This window comes from Psittacula echo (assembly GCF_963264785.1).
Source record: "Psittacula echo genome assembly, chromosome: 6".
Lineage (NCBI taxonomy): Eukaryota > Metazoa > Chordata > Aves > Psittaciformes > Psittacidae > Psittacula > Psittacula echo.
This window is the reverse complement of record NC_137743.1, coordinates 45,887,392-45,904,509: the sequence shown is the minus strand read 5'-3', so window position 1 is coordinate 45,904,509 and position 17,118 is coordinate 45,887,392. Positions and strand designations below refer to the sequence as shown.

Below are 17,118 nucleotides of genomic sequence, written 5' to 3'. Positions count from 1 at the left end.
GAATCAGCTGCTCAAATTCTACCTTTGCATGGGTTGCAGGCTTTGCATTTGGCAGGCTGTTTGCTTCAGAGCCAGCATGCTTCCCAGGAGGTCCTACACTGAGCTGCTCAGCTGGAACTGATGGGTCCCCAAAGGGTCCTTGCATCTAGGAACAAGGGACACAGAGTAATTGGTGAGGGTTGGGGTGCCAGGTCTTACTCCTAGTGGGTGTAAGACGTCCCATATGACAAGCACCCAGCTCGCAGGGATTTTGCAGGGGGTTAGAGGCAGAGCAGCCCAAGGCCAGCACCTGGGAGCAGGGCTCCTACCTGCCTCTCCAAAAGTGGCTTTGCATGTGGAGCTGCAGATCGGCAGTGACCTCCAGTGGCTGCAGTCGAACCTGATGGAGGTGTCAGGCCAGAGCTGTTCTGCTGCAGCAATGCAGGTGCTGGGCACACAGCACCCTGCATTCAAGGGTGTCCCCACAACCTGCACCCAAGGTCTTGGGACCTTTGCAGGTGATGCACCAGGGCTGACCCGTGGCAGCCCCTCACCGCTTTCAGCTGGGGTCTTGTGTGGCAATGCCACCCTCCCCTAGCCTCCAGGCTGACCATCACACACAATTTTTGATACTTTCTTTTCCCCTGTAAACCATTCTATTCCCAGGACATCTTGTACAGCCCTCAGGAGACTGTATGGACACCACTCACCAAATAGTGATAAAACATTATCTGCTTGTCTATTACAGCTTTCTGCAGAGACAAAACTAACATGAGAAAGTGTGCACAAAAGTGAGCGTAATGTGTGTGAGAGCATAGGCCACTGGCAGGGACTGGCTTTCCCTGGGAGCTAGTGGAGGTGCAGCTTTAAGGCACTGGGGCAGATCTCTTGTCAGCCCCTGCTTTTTCCTTTCTAGGCAGCCTACAAAACCGCTATTGTATTTCCTAGCTGCTGGGCCCCAGTGACTCCCAAGACCCCATGAAACAGAAACGAAACAGAAACAAAACAGAAAAAGTGATTTGCAACTCACCAAAGCAGCATTGTAACTCACAGCACTAGAGAGCTCAGGCAGTAGCAAATCTCCCAAAGGGCTGCAGTTGTGCTGCTGTGTACCTACCAAGCTCCTGCTGAAAAGCTTGTAGCTGCTTTGGGCCAGGTACATCACACAGGTGTTATCTGCAGTGTTTTCCTGCAAGCGCAGGACATGCACAGAGACGGTTATCTGGGTGCCACTGAATATGAAGTGACCATGAAGCAGATTGTAAATGAGCAGAAAAGCATCCAAGGAGCAGCATTAGTAAGGGGTTGCTGTCATAACCTGCCCAGCAATCAGAAATCAAAGGAGAAAGCTGTGAAGCTGCAATGGGACACAGCTGTGTAAGCAACAGTGGCTGTGCCATAAGGTTGTTCCTGCAGGAAAAGCCTAGGGAAAAGCTCAGGGTTGGGACTGGTGAGTCAGGTAGGGGACTTGTGAACTGGCTGAGCTGAGCCAACAAGTCTGCAGGGCTGGGATAAAACTCTCTGGCACAGCAGAAAAAAAAAACCCATGGGGAAAAGAGCCTGAATGTTTTCTAGGAAACTGTTCCACCACCTCCATCTCTGCTGATAGTGGGAGTATTGAAGGAATATGATGCTTGCTATGGGAAATGAGGTATTAGCAGCACAGAACATATTTAGTGAGACAGCCATAGTCACCATCTTCCATGTGGGACAAGGCTATGAAGGGTGACACAAGGACAAGCCCCTGCTCTGGCCCACCTCTCTGCACCGACAGGGGCTGCTGCGTTCCTCAGCTGCTGGGATGCCCGGTGGGCTGCAAGGGTCACCCCATCAGTGAGTGGCTGCTCCTGGGAGTGAGCACTCACCTGAGCGGACCCAGCACCGTGACTCAAAAAGAACAAATTATATTTAACTCTATTAGCTTTGTGTGAAAATAGTTGTTTCCTGCCACTGCTTTTCCTACTTACTCAACCACTCTTCACCACTGTGAAAAGTAATTCACCACCACTTCTTGTTCTGCCATGCCCAAAACACTTACACAGGCGTCTCTCTTGCTAATCTGCTCCTAATAATACACTTATTAGACCAACATGCAATACTCTAGAGACTCACCAGACTGTACCCATCACCACTGTGACAGCCCCAGAGCTGCCAGGGAACAGAGGTTTGCAGCCGTCCCCTGCAGGGGGCAAATAAAAGGGAGTAAAGTAGAAAACAGAAAAATAAGGTCTTACTTGAGGAGTTAGATTAGCAATGATTACCACCATAACTTCTATGAAGTTTCCATAGAAAGAAGCATCATTTTCCACGAGCATGGCTTTAACAGCAGCTTCCACGCTCTCTGAGAGCAAAGCCACATTGCTCTCATACCCCACCCCATCCTTCCCTTCATGTGTCACCAGTTGCCTTTGCCAGCTCAGGTTTGTCACCACAGCCCTTGATAAAGTGGCAGTGGAGACCACTAAAGTGTTCCATTTCAGCTGTGCCTTGGAGATGCATTCATCCGTAGCTGCCTGCAAAGGGAAAGAAAAAAAGCAGGGACTGCTTATTCAGAAAGAAGTGTTCCCTTTCCTTCTGGCCCCTCCTCTCGCTTGCCTTGTCCTTGAGTACTCCTTATTCCCAGCTGTTATCTGGAAGCATGGTCCTGTCATAAGGTGCTGTCCTTCAGGCCAGCTATAAAGATGTGCTGGGATGCAGCATTCTCCCAGAAGCAGCCCTGCTCCTGCATCATGCTGCAGGCCACCATCAAGCTGTGCTGTGGCATCGCCCATGACCACCTCCGCCACCTGCCCGGTAAGCACTGCTTGGCTTCCCTCCAACCTCAGAAAAGACAGGCAGAAAAGAGATTCTTAAAGGAGATACAAAGTCTGCATCTGATGGGCATTCCCTTGGGACAGGTTTCCTTGGATATGGTCACATCTATGCATCTATTTTTTCTTCCACGTTGTATCACGCATAGGGTAGTCTTGGTCTTAGCTCCAAACGAGCTTCCAGCAGAGACACAGAGCACCACAGCATCTTCCTTGCATGCTCCATGCTCACCAAAGCCCACATATCTCTCCCTAGGGTTGAAGACAACAGCCATTGCAGCAATACAGAAGGACACAACAGGGCTGATGGTAACAGGGTCCCATCACCTGTCTTCCAGAATTCCTTCTTATATTCAGAGGCTGATGGGGAAGGAGACAGGTAAGCTCAGCCCGGGTGCTTGGTTAAATTTCCTAGTGCTGCTCACAACATCCTTGCAACACATGATGGAGGGATGTGTATTAAAATGCACCCCTCTCCATCTGAGCTGAACCATATTTTGGGGGACAGAGTTAGTTGTCTTCTCACTGCTGGGCTGGTATCCGGCTCTCCAGTAGCTTAAAAACATTTCCTGTACTGATGGCAAACTGGGTTAGTGGGGAAACCCTGAGATTCTGGGAAGGTAAACTGCACTGGCTTCCCGTACAGGCAGCCAAAGCATTTAGCAGAGGTTGCAGTCACTTTTCAGTGTTTTGTTGTGTGTCTGCTGTGTCTCCAGTTCCACCACTTACCTAAAGACTTCAAACCCAGCAAATTCATCTGGACTATTTTGAAGTGTAGTTTGGTCCAAAAGCTGCCTATGCAATGTTAATAATTCCCCAGCAATGTGCAATTTATACCACAGTGTTACTGGGAATTGATTTGGAAAGCAGTTTCAAAACCCTTTCCAAGCAGTCAGCACAGACACCACAAATGAATGCCAGGGATAGTCCTGAGAGCAAGGTTTTCTGCATCAAGCCATACTCCCGCCCAATAGGGGACCAGTTGCATGGTAAGAGCTGAGACTTTGGGTCAGCAAAACTCTCTGCTCCAGCTCCATTTGCACTTCTGAACACACAGCCACATGTTAGGGAAAGCTGGTGGGGAGGGGGGGGCTTTTCACATTGCTCTGCCTTGTTCCTGCAGCCTGCCCTGAGCCTGCTGGAGACAGCAGCCCCAGCCAGTTCTCCAGTGTGGACCTCTCCTACATCACCCAGGGAGAAGCAGCCCTGCAGCAAGCGCTGAGCATCCTGCAGCAGCACACCAGCTGGCAGGCAGAAATGATGCTGGTAAAACCCAGCCACCACTTGCCTTTGTTGCTTCATGCCAGAAAAGTTCTCGGGAGGAGAAATGAGTCTGGGGAGGGGAGATTAGCTTCTCTTAGTCCTCCTACTTGAAGGGAAACTGTGGGTGCAGGAGACATGCTGTGCAAAGGCATGCATGGCAAAGAGGGTTTCCAAGCAAGCCTTTGTTAAAAACGTTCACAAGCAAATCTGCAAAGTAAATAGCAAGAAAAAGCTTGAAAGGGGAACTCAGATATTAATGTTCCCAGGGAAAGCCAGGAGCATTTCTGCAGAAAAACCCAACAGATTGCAACTTTGCCATTATTTACAGTGTTCGTTCATTAAGGTGTTTGCCAAATTGTTTAATTTGGCTAGAAAGGACCTTAAAAAAAAAAAAAAAAAAAGCAATCATAGTGGCATGATTTAGATACAACAGCTTTCGCCTGTAAACCAAGGGGTGATTAAAAACAGGACTGTGATGATTTATTGGTGTGGCATTTCAGCACATAGCCAGTGCCTCCCAGGACATTGGGGTTGATGCAGGCTCTCTGCTCTCCCAGGACAACGGGGCCACCATGTCCAGCACTGCCCTCCCTGGGCTGGGCAAGGTGTTTCGGGCTGAAGTGGTCCTGCCTATGCCAGTGGCACGGCTGCACCAGGAGCTGTTCGAGAGGATTGAGCAAATGCCCCAGTGGAACCCAGCCATCAGTGCGGTGAAGGTAAAGTGGGGAGGGATGCACCACAGGCAGAGCTATACCATCATGGGCAGACATCAGATAATTTGCATCGCCAGGGTTGCTAGCATCAAAAAAAAATCATATTTATTGAGAGGTTTGAGATTGCTGAAGGATTAAAGATAATCCTGAATCCTGCAAGAGCAGGATATCAGCCCAGGGAGAGAAGACGTGCTTTACTGGCATGGCACTGAGAAACGTGTTGTTTCCAAGCTTTTTTCCACACAGTGCCTGGTCACAGAGGTTTTTCCACTCTGGGGGACTCTGACATTGCTCAGACTTTAATGTGAGGGAAGAAGCTGTTCAGGGGAATCAGCTCAAAAAATGAGGCAAAACCAAATATATCACACTGCGGGGGCACCCCCAGGAAGCTTATGTGTTGCCTTGGGCTTCTTTTGAGGATTTGCCTTATTACTCAGCTGCCAAATCACAGCATCACTAAGCAAACTGCCAGACTCAGAAAGCCTCCCCAGCTTACCTGGGCTGGCTCAGATGCTACCCAGCCTCTGCTTATTTATTACTACCACTTCCCTGTCCCTTCAAAAAAAGAAATAGCAGAGTCCCAGCCCATATGAAAAAAGCTGCAAAATAAAATCACCCACTTTCCCTCTTAATAACGCACAAGGGACTGGGATTTAATTATCACCAGATGCCAGTCCTAAGCTACCACCTTTCTGCTGTTTCTGCGCATGCTGCCACTCCATGATGCTGTCCCAGAGGTGGTTTAATGTCCCCTGGGCACAGGTAAGGGGGTGCCAGGGATGTTTCAAGAGGAGTAGCCACAAGAAGCCTAATCTCTGGGGCACTCGTTGCTCTGGTAGGTGCTGCAGCGTATTGGAACGGACACACTGGTGACACACGAAGTCACCGCTCCCAGCCCAGGCAACCTGGTGGGCCAGCGGGATTTCATCAGCGTGCGGCACCGTGGGAGGAAGGAGACAGCCATCTACCTGGTGGGCACTGCCACCCACATCGAGAAGCTGCCCCTACAGGAAGGGTGCATCAGGTAAAGCCGCCCCAGAAATGACCATCACAGGGTACCGTGTCCCTGCAGGGAGGAGACCACTGCTGCAGCCATGAATGTTTGCACCAGGCACAGCAAGGGAGGCATGCCAAGAGCTACCTCCCTCTTGCGTTTGCTCTGGATCTCCTTGCCCTGTTTTGTTCCCCCTGGGGTTCATCTTAACTGCCTGCTCCCTTGCCCACCACAGGGCCGAGTCCCAGCTGAGCTGCATAGTTCTGCAGCCACTGGCAGGGGACCCCAGTCATACCCGCCTCACCTGGCTCCTGAGCATGGACCTGAAGGCAAGTGCTTACATGTTGCTTGGGGTGGGACAGCAAGGGATACGAATCCCAGTGTGCAAATGCACCTTCCTCCCTGGGATGGGTGCTCCCACTCTTTGACCCAGTGGGACCAAATTTGGGGTGTTTTCTCTCCCAAAGGGCTGGATCCCCAAGTCTGTCATTAACCGTGTCCTGCCGCAGTCCCAAGCAGACTTCATCAAGCACCTAGGCCGGCACCTCTCTACCACTGCATGCCCTTGAGTTGCAGAAGGATGCACTCTGTCCAACCACAAGGAACACAGCCTGAGCAGGAGACCCGTTCTTGTCCTGCTCATTGCTGCCACAATCAAGGATCTACAGCTACCAGCAACAGGGTGAGTGTGCACCCACCAAGCAATCCCAAGCATGGAGGACATCCTTCACCCAGCATCATGCTTCTGCTTCAGGGATGGAGCAGACCACCTGCAAATTGAGACAACTGAGGCAACACTGAGCCTTGCATTAGAGGTTACCTAAAAGCCCTTGCACAAACCTTGCCAACGAGCAACTACAGTAGCTGGTGCTTGCCATCGCTCCTCCCTGCCATACACAGGAGAAAGGAGATGCTACCAAAACATTTTCAAGGTTCTTTATTACCTGACCATAGCATGAGTTGTCAGTGCAAGCTCAGGGGTTCTTCTTGGCCTGAACCAGTAACACATCTTTATTAGTAATTTTTGCAATGGCTAAGCTATATATTTATGTGTGTGTATAAGTACATATATAGAGGTTTTTCTCCTGCATTACCAACAGTAGCAGGCATAGACAGAGCAGGCATATGACACAAAAGCCATGTCCTAAGGCTTCAGAAATGTACTTTCCATCATCAGTCCAATTGACTTAGTGTACTGCAACATGAGAGGCATTGGCACAGCACAGCACGGCAGAAAGCAGCTAATAGAAAAGGCAGCATCAGGGTCAGACTCAGCCTCGTGATCCTGTAACACAGCATCATGCCCTCGAGGACCACCAATTTAAGGGAGCTTGTCACTGCAGACCTGCAGCATGATAAACCCCCTGCTGGGTTTTATCCTAGGAGGATCCCCAGGAGATTACCAGCCATCCCACACCCACAGGCCTTTACAGCGGCAGGGATGGCTGGTCCCGTGATCCTGACATTATTCTGCGCCCTGGGAAGAAGCACATTGTACCGTCAAGCCACTACCAACCACAGCTAGAAACAAGCCTTGCAAGAGTGAAACTGAGCAGCTGCATATCTCAGAATGTTATTAAAGCCACTGCAGGGTGCTTGTAATTTATACATCTGTGTGTTTTGCTAAGTCTTTGTCTTATTTAAGGTGGGGGGAAATCATCTCAAAATAGCTACATGAAACTCTGGCTGGTAAGGACCAGTGGCTGGGTTGAAATAAAATAAAGAGGTTGTGGCTTGTGTGAAAACCATTTCAACCACCACACCAGGTCACACTCGTGTTTTCATGCCTCTCACATGCCCATCCCCCAAATAAATCAACAGAAAGAGATTCTGATGTGATTTTATTTTTTTTTACATTATGTTAGAGTTCAAAAAAAAAAAAAAAGAATCCAACAGAATTAATAAATATTAAAAGTTAAAAAGCTCTGAATCTCGTATGTACAAAACTTTATACATCATTGTGACATTGGACAAGGTTACATCACAGGAATGACTTGGAGCATCTGCCGAGCCCAGGAGGATGCGGAGGACCAGACACACCCTCTCCTCCCAGTGACAGCACCAAATCCCCGCTGGCAGCTGGGTCATCGCAGCACTACACCGCCATGCCACAGCTTTCCATGCACTGTGGCATCTGCATGGCAAGAAGCAACCCAACCTTAGCCTGCCCTAGGCGCTTCTTGCACTCTCCTGGAACAAGCACCCAGGGCTGGGTCCCAGCCCTGCAGCATCACCCCCCAGAGCACTTAGTGTGGCAGAGAGGAAGTTATCGCACCCTGTTTTAAATCTCACCCACCTCTCTCAGGTAGAGGCGGCGTTTAGCACCTGCAGCACAGCCTCCTTGCCCCGAAGGCCCCCCCCAGGGGCCCTGGCTGCGGGTAGCAAGGGGCTGGGCCAGCCCTGAGCCACAGCTCTCCTCCGAGGTATAACAAGGAACCACCGCAAATAGTCCTAACACAGTCAAGCACTAATCCCCAGGACAGCACTGAAGGGAGGGGTGCAGCCGAGAGCCTGGGAGGAAGGAGTGAGTATGCATGCATGCATGCACACACATATACTGCACCCTGGAGACATTACAGCCCTTTTTTGACAGGGTAAGGTTTTGTTTTTATTCAATGGCTCAAAAGACCAGAGGGCACGGGGCTGAATGCTTGAGAAAAGCCTTGCTTTGGGCAGTGAAAGGCAAAGCAAGTTCAGTTCTGCCCCGAGCCAGCCCAGGGCTGTTCCAGCAGCAGGATAGGGTGTGGGACAGCTTGCACGGGCCCCAGCTCCTGCTGCCAGGGAGAGATGCTTGTCGAAGAGTAAACGAAGCATTATCTTTGGCACAATAAATAAATGCTTACCCCCACGGAGGGTGGTGATGGTGGATAGGCTGGCACGGGGTACTGCAGCGGTGTCAGTGGTCTGAGGGATGAATCCCACCCTCGTACATCCACAGCATCTTGTTGATCCTATGGGTACTAATACCTGTAAGCCTTGGACCTGGGCACCCCACCGCTGTGTTTCATCGGCATCCCTCCATCCATCCACTCCCACGAGGTGTGCTGGTTATTGGCTCAGACAGATGTGTGGCTTCGTTCCACTTTTTGTGAAGCCCACTTAATGCCAAAGGGCAGCACCCAAGAGGCAGGGAGCTCGTATCTCAGGTGCTTATAAGAGTAGTTAGATGAATGCTCATCCAGCCTTGATTCAGAGACGATCCAGAGACAGAAGAGTGCACAATCTGCAGCCTTAACATCTCTTCAGCCCTTTTTTAACTGTTGGATAGCTCCAGGGGAGCTTTGCAGAAGGAGTCCAAAGCTTAAAACATCAGAAATGCACAGGGGTATCCATTCATTTCAACTAGAGCATGTACCTCTACCTCTCCCCCACCACAACCTACATCAAACCAGCAAAGGTATGCACACTGACATGAGCTCCTCTGAGATGCCCCAACCTCAAGTTTCTTGCGGCCACATGAGTGTTATTAATGCAGTGCTTCGACAGCACTGACAGCACCAACAGCACAGAAAACACCAGGCTCAAACAGCAGCATGCCCTAAACCCACAGGCTCTCAGTACATGCCAAGCACCCTGGGCCACCTCACCAGCAAGCCCCAGACACCTGAAGAACTTGCCCAACACAGCCCACAGAGATGCCCTGTCCTGCTCCTCAGATGGCCAAAGGCAGCACTGCCAGGGCCAGCGGATGGACCCACAACCATGCACATACTCCCAAGAGATCATGCTTTGCAATGCCAGACTGGTCGATCTCCCAAGCCTTGCCCTCCTGCATCCCTCTCACCCCAAAACCTCCTCCCTGCCAGCACTCATCCCCACAGAAGCCCACCTTCCCCTGCAACTGCACGTGGAGGTGCTGGATACCCTCATCTGGGAGAATGCACACCCCATATCACCAAAACCACAGCATGCCTGTGTCTTCAGGGACACAGCATATCACCTGACCCTGCTTTGGGGAGGTTTTGAGGACTGTAACTGCTCCAGGCAGACCCTGTGCCTGGAGCTATCCTGACACCAAGCAGGGTGTGTGCAGCTCTAGGCTCCTAAAGTGCTGTGCATACATTTTGTACTTGGCACAGTTAATTTTTGTTCCACGGGAGGGAGTGAAATGGGAGGATTAATGCCGTTAAAAAAGATGCAGATGAATCATCCTCTCTCCTTCTTTTGTAACTGCCCCTAAAATCCACTCCTGGCTTCCCAGTCATCCCTGTTTCTCTCCAAAAGGTGTTGATGCCCCACAGGCACTGGGTACCAGAGTGCAGGGATCAGGCTGGTGGTCCTGGGGAGGCCAGGCACTGGTATCAGCTCAAGGCTGGCCAATGACAGTATCGGCTAAAAAGTCACCACCAGGTGACAGGCATTTTTTACATGTATTTTTGGTCTTTCACCTTATTCTTATTGCTCCTGTTAATGTTGCCTGGACCATCTCTTGCCTATCCTGCAATGAAAGACAGAAGCTGGTCTATGTTTCTTATTCTCCATCTTCCCCCAGACATGTTTCCCAAACTCTCCACCCCAACAGCGACAGCCCAGGGTGGTAGTTTGGGCACTTCCCCACATTCCCACCCACCATACCTTTCCACCTACCTCTGGTTGCTTTTGCCCCCCCCATATTCCCAGCATCCTCCAGGACCCTTCTGTCCAGCACACCTGGTGTTGCTGCTTGGGGCAGGGGGAAGGAAAAAGCAACATTAAAGCCCACAGCCTCCCAGTCCTTTTAGCACCCTGGGAGGAAGCAGCCTGTCTACCCGCAGCCAAGCCGCCGATGCTTTCTTTGCTCCTTTTTGCCTTTTTTTTTCTGTGGCGCTATCAACAGTAGAAAACCATGCCACAGCTGGGAAGGCAAGGGGGATCTTGGGAAAGAAGTGGTTTTCCTGGCAATTTCTGGGTGACTGGGTCGTTTCCAAACCCAGCAGTGCCATCCATGAAAACCATCACTGGGAGGTGGAGGAAAAGAGGAAAAAGAGGAGGAGGAGGAGAGGGCGGGAGGCAGGTAAAGGTTTCCCCTGCCCCATGAGGAGGTGTCCTGAGGGGTTACCTGGCTGCCTGGTCCCTGCCCGGCTCACTCGGGGCTGGCAGCCCCCCAGGTAAAGCACCGCTGCTGGGCATCCCTCCACTGGCAGCTGGCTCAGCCTGAGGCATCGTTGGGGGGCTCCCCTGGGGTCCCCTCAGGGCAGAGGGGGAGAGGAGGGGAGCAGGGCTGGGAGCAGTAGTTCCCAAGAGAGCGCTGGGGCCGGTGGCAGGGGGCGAGCTGGTGGTGGAGGATGCCTTCTTGCTGCAGGATTCACAGCAGAGCTTGTTGTAGCCAGGGATGGAGCAGTAGCGAGCCAGAACCTCCATCTGGCAGAAGATGGACTTGTCCCCAAGGCAGGGTTCCCCTGGAGAAGGACAGAGCAGAGTCAGGCAGAATGAAAGACAATGGCATTGCTCCCACCACTGCACTCTTCCAATCACAGAATCAGCTCTCGGTTGGAAAACACCTTTAAGATCATCAAGTCCAACCATTACCCCAGCACTGCCAAGTCCACCACTAAACCATGTCACTAAGGGCCTCATCCACACGTTTTCTGAGCACTTTCAGGCACTTCCACCCCCTTTGCAGGGTGCTGTCAAACCTACTATTGCTGTCTGCCCCAGGCAGCAACTCTGGCAATGTTTGTACAGGAAAGGGGAATGAGGGAGCTGGAAAACAAAGCAAAGTGCTCAAGGTTTCTGTGCATAGGAGAAAAGAGCAGAGTGTAAGCGATGCTCCAAATCAGCATCTTAAACTAGATAGTGACACATCTCACGCCACCTACGAAGAGCTCCAAGGCAAACCCTTGCTTAGAGCAAGGGGCAAAAACCAGAAGCCATGTCCTTACTGATGCAGGCTGAAAAAAAGTTCAAGGTAAAAAGGAAAAGGCATAAAATGCAGGAGGCAAAGGGAAGTGCAACACAGTACCCAGCCAAAGGCAGTGGAAGCTGCAAGATCCCAGACTCCACAAGATGGCAACCGAGCAGCAGGCTTTGCAAGCAGAGGCATCAAGGATGCAGCAGCAGAGGGCAGAGCTCCCCAGAACCACTGCTGGATGTGCGTCCTCTCTCCAACCCGCCTGTGTTTTCATGGAGAGCTGCAGAAGCCCCTGGGAGCATCACCCTCACTTGAGGAGGGACACTTACTAGAGGAGATCTTGCTAACAGGGTTTTTGTCTCCATCCTGAGGCATCCGCTGTCCTTTGGACATGCCATGGTCACTGGCGTCAGCACTGGTGGTGATGCCGGACAGCTTCTCTGTGGAGAAAGCACCACGATGTCCAGTTGCCACAAGAGGCTGGGGGCACTCGAAATAGCTAAGTAGGGTGGGGGATTTTTTTGTTTTAAGGGATATCCTTAAAAATGAGCAGCCAGTTGGCCCAGCACTTAAGCCACCCAAAAAAACCCAAGGTGAACTCCAGGGTGCCCATCCCCATTGTATCCTTCAGCTTATCACATCCCTGAACTGCCAGAAAACCCAACACCATCTACAGCAAATATCACAGCCCAGAACAGCAAAGTAACAGTATTTAGGCTGGCCTTCAACCCTTTCTCTGCCAGCAGCATCAGGGATGTTCAACCCAACCTTTTTTGCCGGCATCCCCCTGAAGCTGAGACGGGCTGGAGGAAAGCATGAAGGTTGGTCCCTGCCAGCGCATGCCCCCCGCAAGCACCACCCCCTCCTGCTCCTCCTCTCACCCGGGCAGACGGCCACGTGGCAGCCCTGGACAGCCTCCGGCTTGTCCCCCTCGCAGCGCCCACTGTTCTCGCTGCCTTTGCACACCACTTGCCGCTGCTGGACGCCTTCCCCGCAGCTGGCCGAGCACTGCGCACAGACACACAGACAGTCGGTGACGGGGTGAGGAAACCAGCGTGCCCTGACAGCCACCCGAGGGCAAGTATTCACAAGTACTGGCACATACAACTCCTCAGGTGGATGGTGCTTTCAAATACGGGCTTTCCCTCTCCCTTTACAGCAAACCCTCCCTGCGCTGCACTGGGGTGCACAGCGATGTTATCTCTTGTCTGAGTTTCCCCACAAACCTCAGTGAAAACATCACTGGCTCTTTTATCTTTATCACCACCCGCACAGGAGCAGCCTGCTCCATAAGCACCTGGCCTTCACACCCGGCTCCTGTACCCTCCTCCTGACCCTGCTGTTCAACGGAGGGCTTCCCCACCCCTCCCAGCTCACCTCGGACCACGCGCCCGTCCTCCACTGAGCAGGGCAGGGCAGGCGGCTGCAGGGCCGGCGCGTCTCGGGGCGCTGCCCAAGGCAGTACTTGGTATGCAGGGTGCGGTTGGTGCCGTCCTGCAGGCGCTGCACGCACTGCACCACCCGTGCCTGCACCCCCAGCTTGCCGCAGGACCTGCTGCAGGTGCCCCACTCCTCGGCCACCCAGCTGCCAGCGGGGAGAAGATGGATAGGGCAAAGGTGTTAGAGGAGATGCCCACACTAGGAAGCTGCTGGTACACTCCCAAAGCAGCCCACAATACCCCCACAGAGGAGATGAAAACACCTCGGGCAGGCCAGGGTCTACTCACGTTGGCTGGGAGCACTCCTGGAGGTTACAGCGCCGTCGGATTGGCTTCGGCTTCTTGCCATTGTCACAGAAGTTTCTATGCACCATCCGGTTGTCGCTTTTCCGCCGGCAGCCGTACTTGGTGTACTGGATGCCTGGCAGGGCACAGCATGGGTGGTGAGGCAACGGGTGTGGGCTCCCACCAGCTCCCCACTCAGTCTCTCTCCTGCATCCCTGCAGGACGTGTGCTCTCAGATGTCACCACCCAGGTGGGACCCAAGCAGCACTTCACCCAGGCTTAAGGAGCAAGATTCCTTGGCTCAAATCCACTTAAAAACAGCCAAGGAATTAAAAAAATCATAGCAGGTACATGGATAGACAGACACGGGTGTGCAAACATGATCACATAAGCCTGTTTTCATAAGACATCTGTCCAAAGGAGAACTAGATGATCTTAAGGTCCTTTCCAACCCTAACCATTCTACGATTCTGTGATAAAATGCTCATCTAAACTGCTCTGCAATAATGGTTTTTAACACTTATATTCCTGTGCGGTAGATCCCCCAAATTACAGAGGTGCAAAGAACACAGGTATGGGTGTGGAGAAGAAAGCCAGGCCTCCAAGCAGTACCAAGTCTAAGTCTAAAGCCTTGCAACGTGACCTTGTTGAGAAACACTTTAAAACAGCATCTGCATGTTTCCAAGCCAGAGATGTTCCAAAGGGCTCACGCACTGCCTAACATACCCAAGCACCCTCCCAGGCACACGCTGTAGGCTGCTACAAAGGGAAAGCTACCTCCTCCACACGCCTTGGAGCACTGAGACCAGCTCTTGAGGGCCCACTCATAGGAATCCATCTCCTCCAGCAGCACATTATTGTTTCCAATTATGGGCAGCAGGTCCTCATGGATGATGTACCGGTACATCAGGCTGCTCCTTGCCTCCTCCTCCTGAGGGATGACCTGTGGGCAGAGAGGACAATTGAAGAGGGGGAAGGAGAAGGGAAGAGGAGGCCGTCGAAACAGAAAGAAGTGAACAATGGCACAGTACACACAAAAGTAGGAGAAACAAACCCCATTACTACCTCAAACATGATTAGGTGGGCTCTGAATGCAGAATTTACCCTTCAAGAACACACCTCTCCAGCTGTGGAGTAAAACACTGCCCAACTCTCCAGCCTTGGGTCGTGTGCCCCTCACCTCTCCTCTGACTTGCAGATTCACAGTCAATGCCCAAAGCCAGCACTGCCCACGGGGATAGAAGGGAGTGTGCAGACCTATCCTTCCCCAGACACCCAGGAAACCCAATACCTAACTACACAAAATACCAGTATAACTAAAATGAGATATGGAGTCGTAAGCAACTGCATGGTAAGCCTCAAAGGCAAGCACCCAAGTGATATATCCTTATGCCATTCCTGCACGCAGCTCACTGCTCCTTGCTTTTGGCTAGCTCATTAACCCAGTTTTAATGACATGCCCTATATCCCTTCTCTACCAAAGTCCTTCCATCACCTCCCAGATCCCATCACAGACCACCTTCCCTCTCTATACCACTGGGTAATGGTCACCCCATCCCCACAGAGCATGTGTAAACCAGACTTACTAAAACACTGATGGCCTCATGCAGAGGACCACTGGTTTTCAGGCTCTCCTTGCCATGTTCAACAGTGTATTCCCATTCCAATCCCATCTCAATGAACACATGGCTTTTCGCTTCTTTGCCCTTAGCATTAAGGACGAAGTTACCCGTGGCTTGATTCTTAACAGCTGGAGGAAAAAAGGAGGTATTTCAACATCATTTCCTTTGGTCACTGCCTTTGACGGATTGGAATGACCCTAATAAGACCCGTTGGGTGGGAATTGTCAGAATACAGCTAAGAAAAAGGTAGTGGATGAAGGAAGAGGTGAACTCTAGCATACTCACCAATGCTATGGGATGCTGGCTCCATCTCTTCTATCTGAAGGTGCCTAGCTCCAGCCGGAATCTCAAACATCTTCAAAACACTTGCTGAAAGAGAAGGAGAAAAGATGGGGGAAAAGGCAGGTGTTCTCCAGCCAGACACACACCCACTCACATCCACATGTGAATCCAGCTGATTCTGACCAAAGCCACTCCCAAATCCATTCAGCCTGCTCACCTGGCTGCTTCGGGGTCTTGGCCAGCGTGCCCTTCACGGTCCGGCAGTGGGAATTGTCCCCTCCACAGACCCCACACTTGTCGTCCTGCTTCAGGGAGCCGACCTCCTTGTCACAGCCAACGTGCTGTCACCCGTGGAGAAGATAAGGAGAGTTACGTGTCTGCAGCCGTTCTCATTGCTGCACCATCCTCATAGCCCTTTGCTGCCCTTAGGGTCAGTCCCCAGGCTAAAACATGCATCCCCAAGGGGTAGTGAGTGGATCAAGGGGATGCACAAGCTTTCTCCTGGACAGGCAAAGGACAGAGACAGTCATGCAGCAGCTGTCAGCTCCTCACCACGCACTCGCCACGGACACAGATGCTGTAGGGGTCTCGGTAGCTGCACCGGGTACCATCATGAACGACCTGATTCATGAAGACCACATCCCCCGTTCCCTCGGACTGGCAGATCAGCTCACACTTCTGAGCATCTGAGGCAAAATAAAAAGTAAAGGGGAAAAAGGAGGGGAAAAAAAAAGGGGTGTGTGTGGAAATACATTAGGGTGACTGAAGACAGAAACCCATCTCAGCTTGTAACCCTGAGCACAGCCAGATTTCCAAAGCCCAGCCTATTCATAAGCCTTATTTTGCCGCATCTTTTTGCTGCTCAAGAGTCTGCACTTTTGCCCAGCACACTCAGAAAATTAAGAGAAGGCGGCTGGACAGGACATGCTACGAGATACAACAATGCAAGACACTTGGCTGTGTGCATGAGGAATACCAAGCCAGGCAGACAGACCTGGCTCCCATCCCAGCCTGGAGCAGCACGCTCCCCCACTGTGGCTCCGGGAGCGAGCAGGCAGGGCCATCACCCCACCGTCTCCAAGGAAAACAAGTCCTCTGCGTGCCAAAGCACAAAGAAAGCAGAGATAAAACTTTTAAAGTAGCAGAGTTATCTCTGGCTACCATTACATGAGGCTCTCATTTTCCTAGCACAGGAGGAGCAGGGAGATGTTTGAACATTGGCTGATCCCAGCCCAACTCTGCTGCACTTTGAGACAGAACGAACCAGAGTACATCTGGGTTCCCTATGGGTCACCTGAGGGCAAGCATAAGAGATTGATTTTAAAGACCTGGCTGCTTGATGCTGGTTTACTGCACTCTAGTTTCCACCTCAGGAGCTTTCCACAACCCAACATCTGTGCAGCTGGCATAGTCTCCATTCCATGGTGATGGCCACCAGTGCAGCCTAGTCCAGGGGAGAAGGCAATTTGGCTACCGCTCCTTTGCTAGGACCTGCTGCCGCTCACCGTCGTGATGCTCATAGGGAAGCCAGGAGTGCTTGCTGTTCTGGTGGGTGTAGTAGGAGTTCCGCTTGGAGCACTGCTGGGCACGGAAATCCTGGTAGGGCCCTGGGCACTCCTCAGCATTGCACACTTGGTACTCGTAGGTGGATCCTGGACAGTGACGCCCACCATATGCTGGGCTGGAAAATAAAGCAGGTGGGTTGAAAGAGTGTCGGGGTTGGGGGGCGGAGAATGCTGTTCAAGCACAACACAGCTCAGTGCCCAACTGCATGGCACAGATGACACAGGAGCAGACGTCCCCATCCCTGCCAAGCGAGCGCATAAGGAGAAGAGCAAGGAACCTCTGGCTCTCAGCCACTTTGTTTTACCCCCGCTGAAAGAGACGGAGGCAGAGACCAA

General features: G+C 51.8%; 2 protein-coding genes across 2 annotated transcripts in view; one reads left to right on the top strand and one right to left on the bottom strand.

The window, feature by feature from the left end:
- Nucleotides 1-2,708: 2,708 nt before the first annotated feature.
- On the top strand, nucleotides 2,709-6,328 carry LOC308223249 (steroidogenic acute regulatory protein, mitochondrial-like; the record flags this gene model as incomplete). Its single annotated transcript, XM_080622005.1, has 7 exons — nucleotides 2,709-2,772; nucleotides 3,046-3,168; nucleotides 3,913-4,055; nucleotides 4,610-4,768; nucleotides 5,605-5,789; nucleotides 5,995-6,088; nucleotides 6,227-6,328. The coding sequence occupies 7 exons, from the start codon at nucleotides 2,709-2,711 to the stop codon at nucleotides 6,326-6,328; spliced, it is 870 nt and encodes a 289-aa protein (XP_080478131.1).
- Nucleotides 6,329-10,793: 4,465 nt separating this feature from the next.
- Nucleotides 10,794-17,118, bottom strand: part of ADAMTS14 (ADAM metallopeptidase with thrombospondin type 1 motif 14) — a gene marked incomplete at both ends in the record, with an annotated part of 33,443 nt that continues 27,118 nt past the window's right edge. Inside the window, 11 exons of the mRNA XM_080621358.1 lie at nucleotides 10,794-11,137; nucleotides 11,919-12,029; nucleotides 12,471-12,597; nucleotides 12,967-13,174; nucleotides 13,317-13,449; nucleotides 14,091-14,256; nucleotides 14,900-15,063; nucleotides 15,221-15,304; nucleotides 15,435-15,558; nucleotides 15,770-15,903; nucleotides 16,723-16,898. Of these exons, the coding sequence (XP_080477484.1) occupies nucleotides 10,794-11,137; nucleotides 11,919-12,029; nucleotides 12,471-12,597; nucleotides 12,967-13,174; nucleotides 13,317-13,449; nucleotides 14,091-14,256; nucleotides 14,900-15,063; nucleotides 15,221-15,304; nucleotides 15,435-15,558; nucleotides 15,770-15,903; nucleotides 16,723-16,898 (1,771 nt within the window). The remainder of the gene's footprint in view (nucleotides 11,138-11,918; nucleotides 12,030-12,470; nucleotides 12,598-12,966; nucleotides 13,175-13,316; nucleotides 13,450-14,090; nucleotides 14,257-14,899; nucleotides 15,064-15,220; nucleotides 15,305-15,434; nucleotides 15,559-15,769; nucleotides 15,904-16,722; nucleotides 16,899-17,118) is intronic.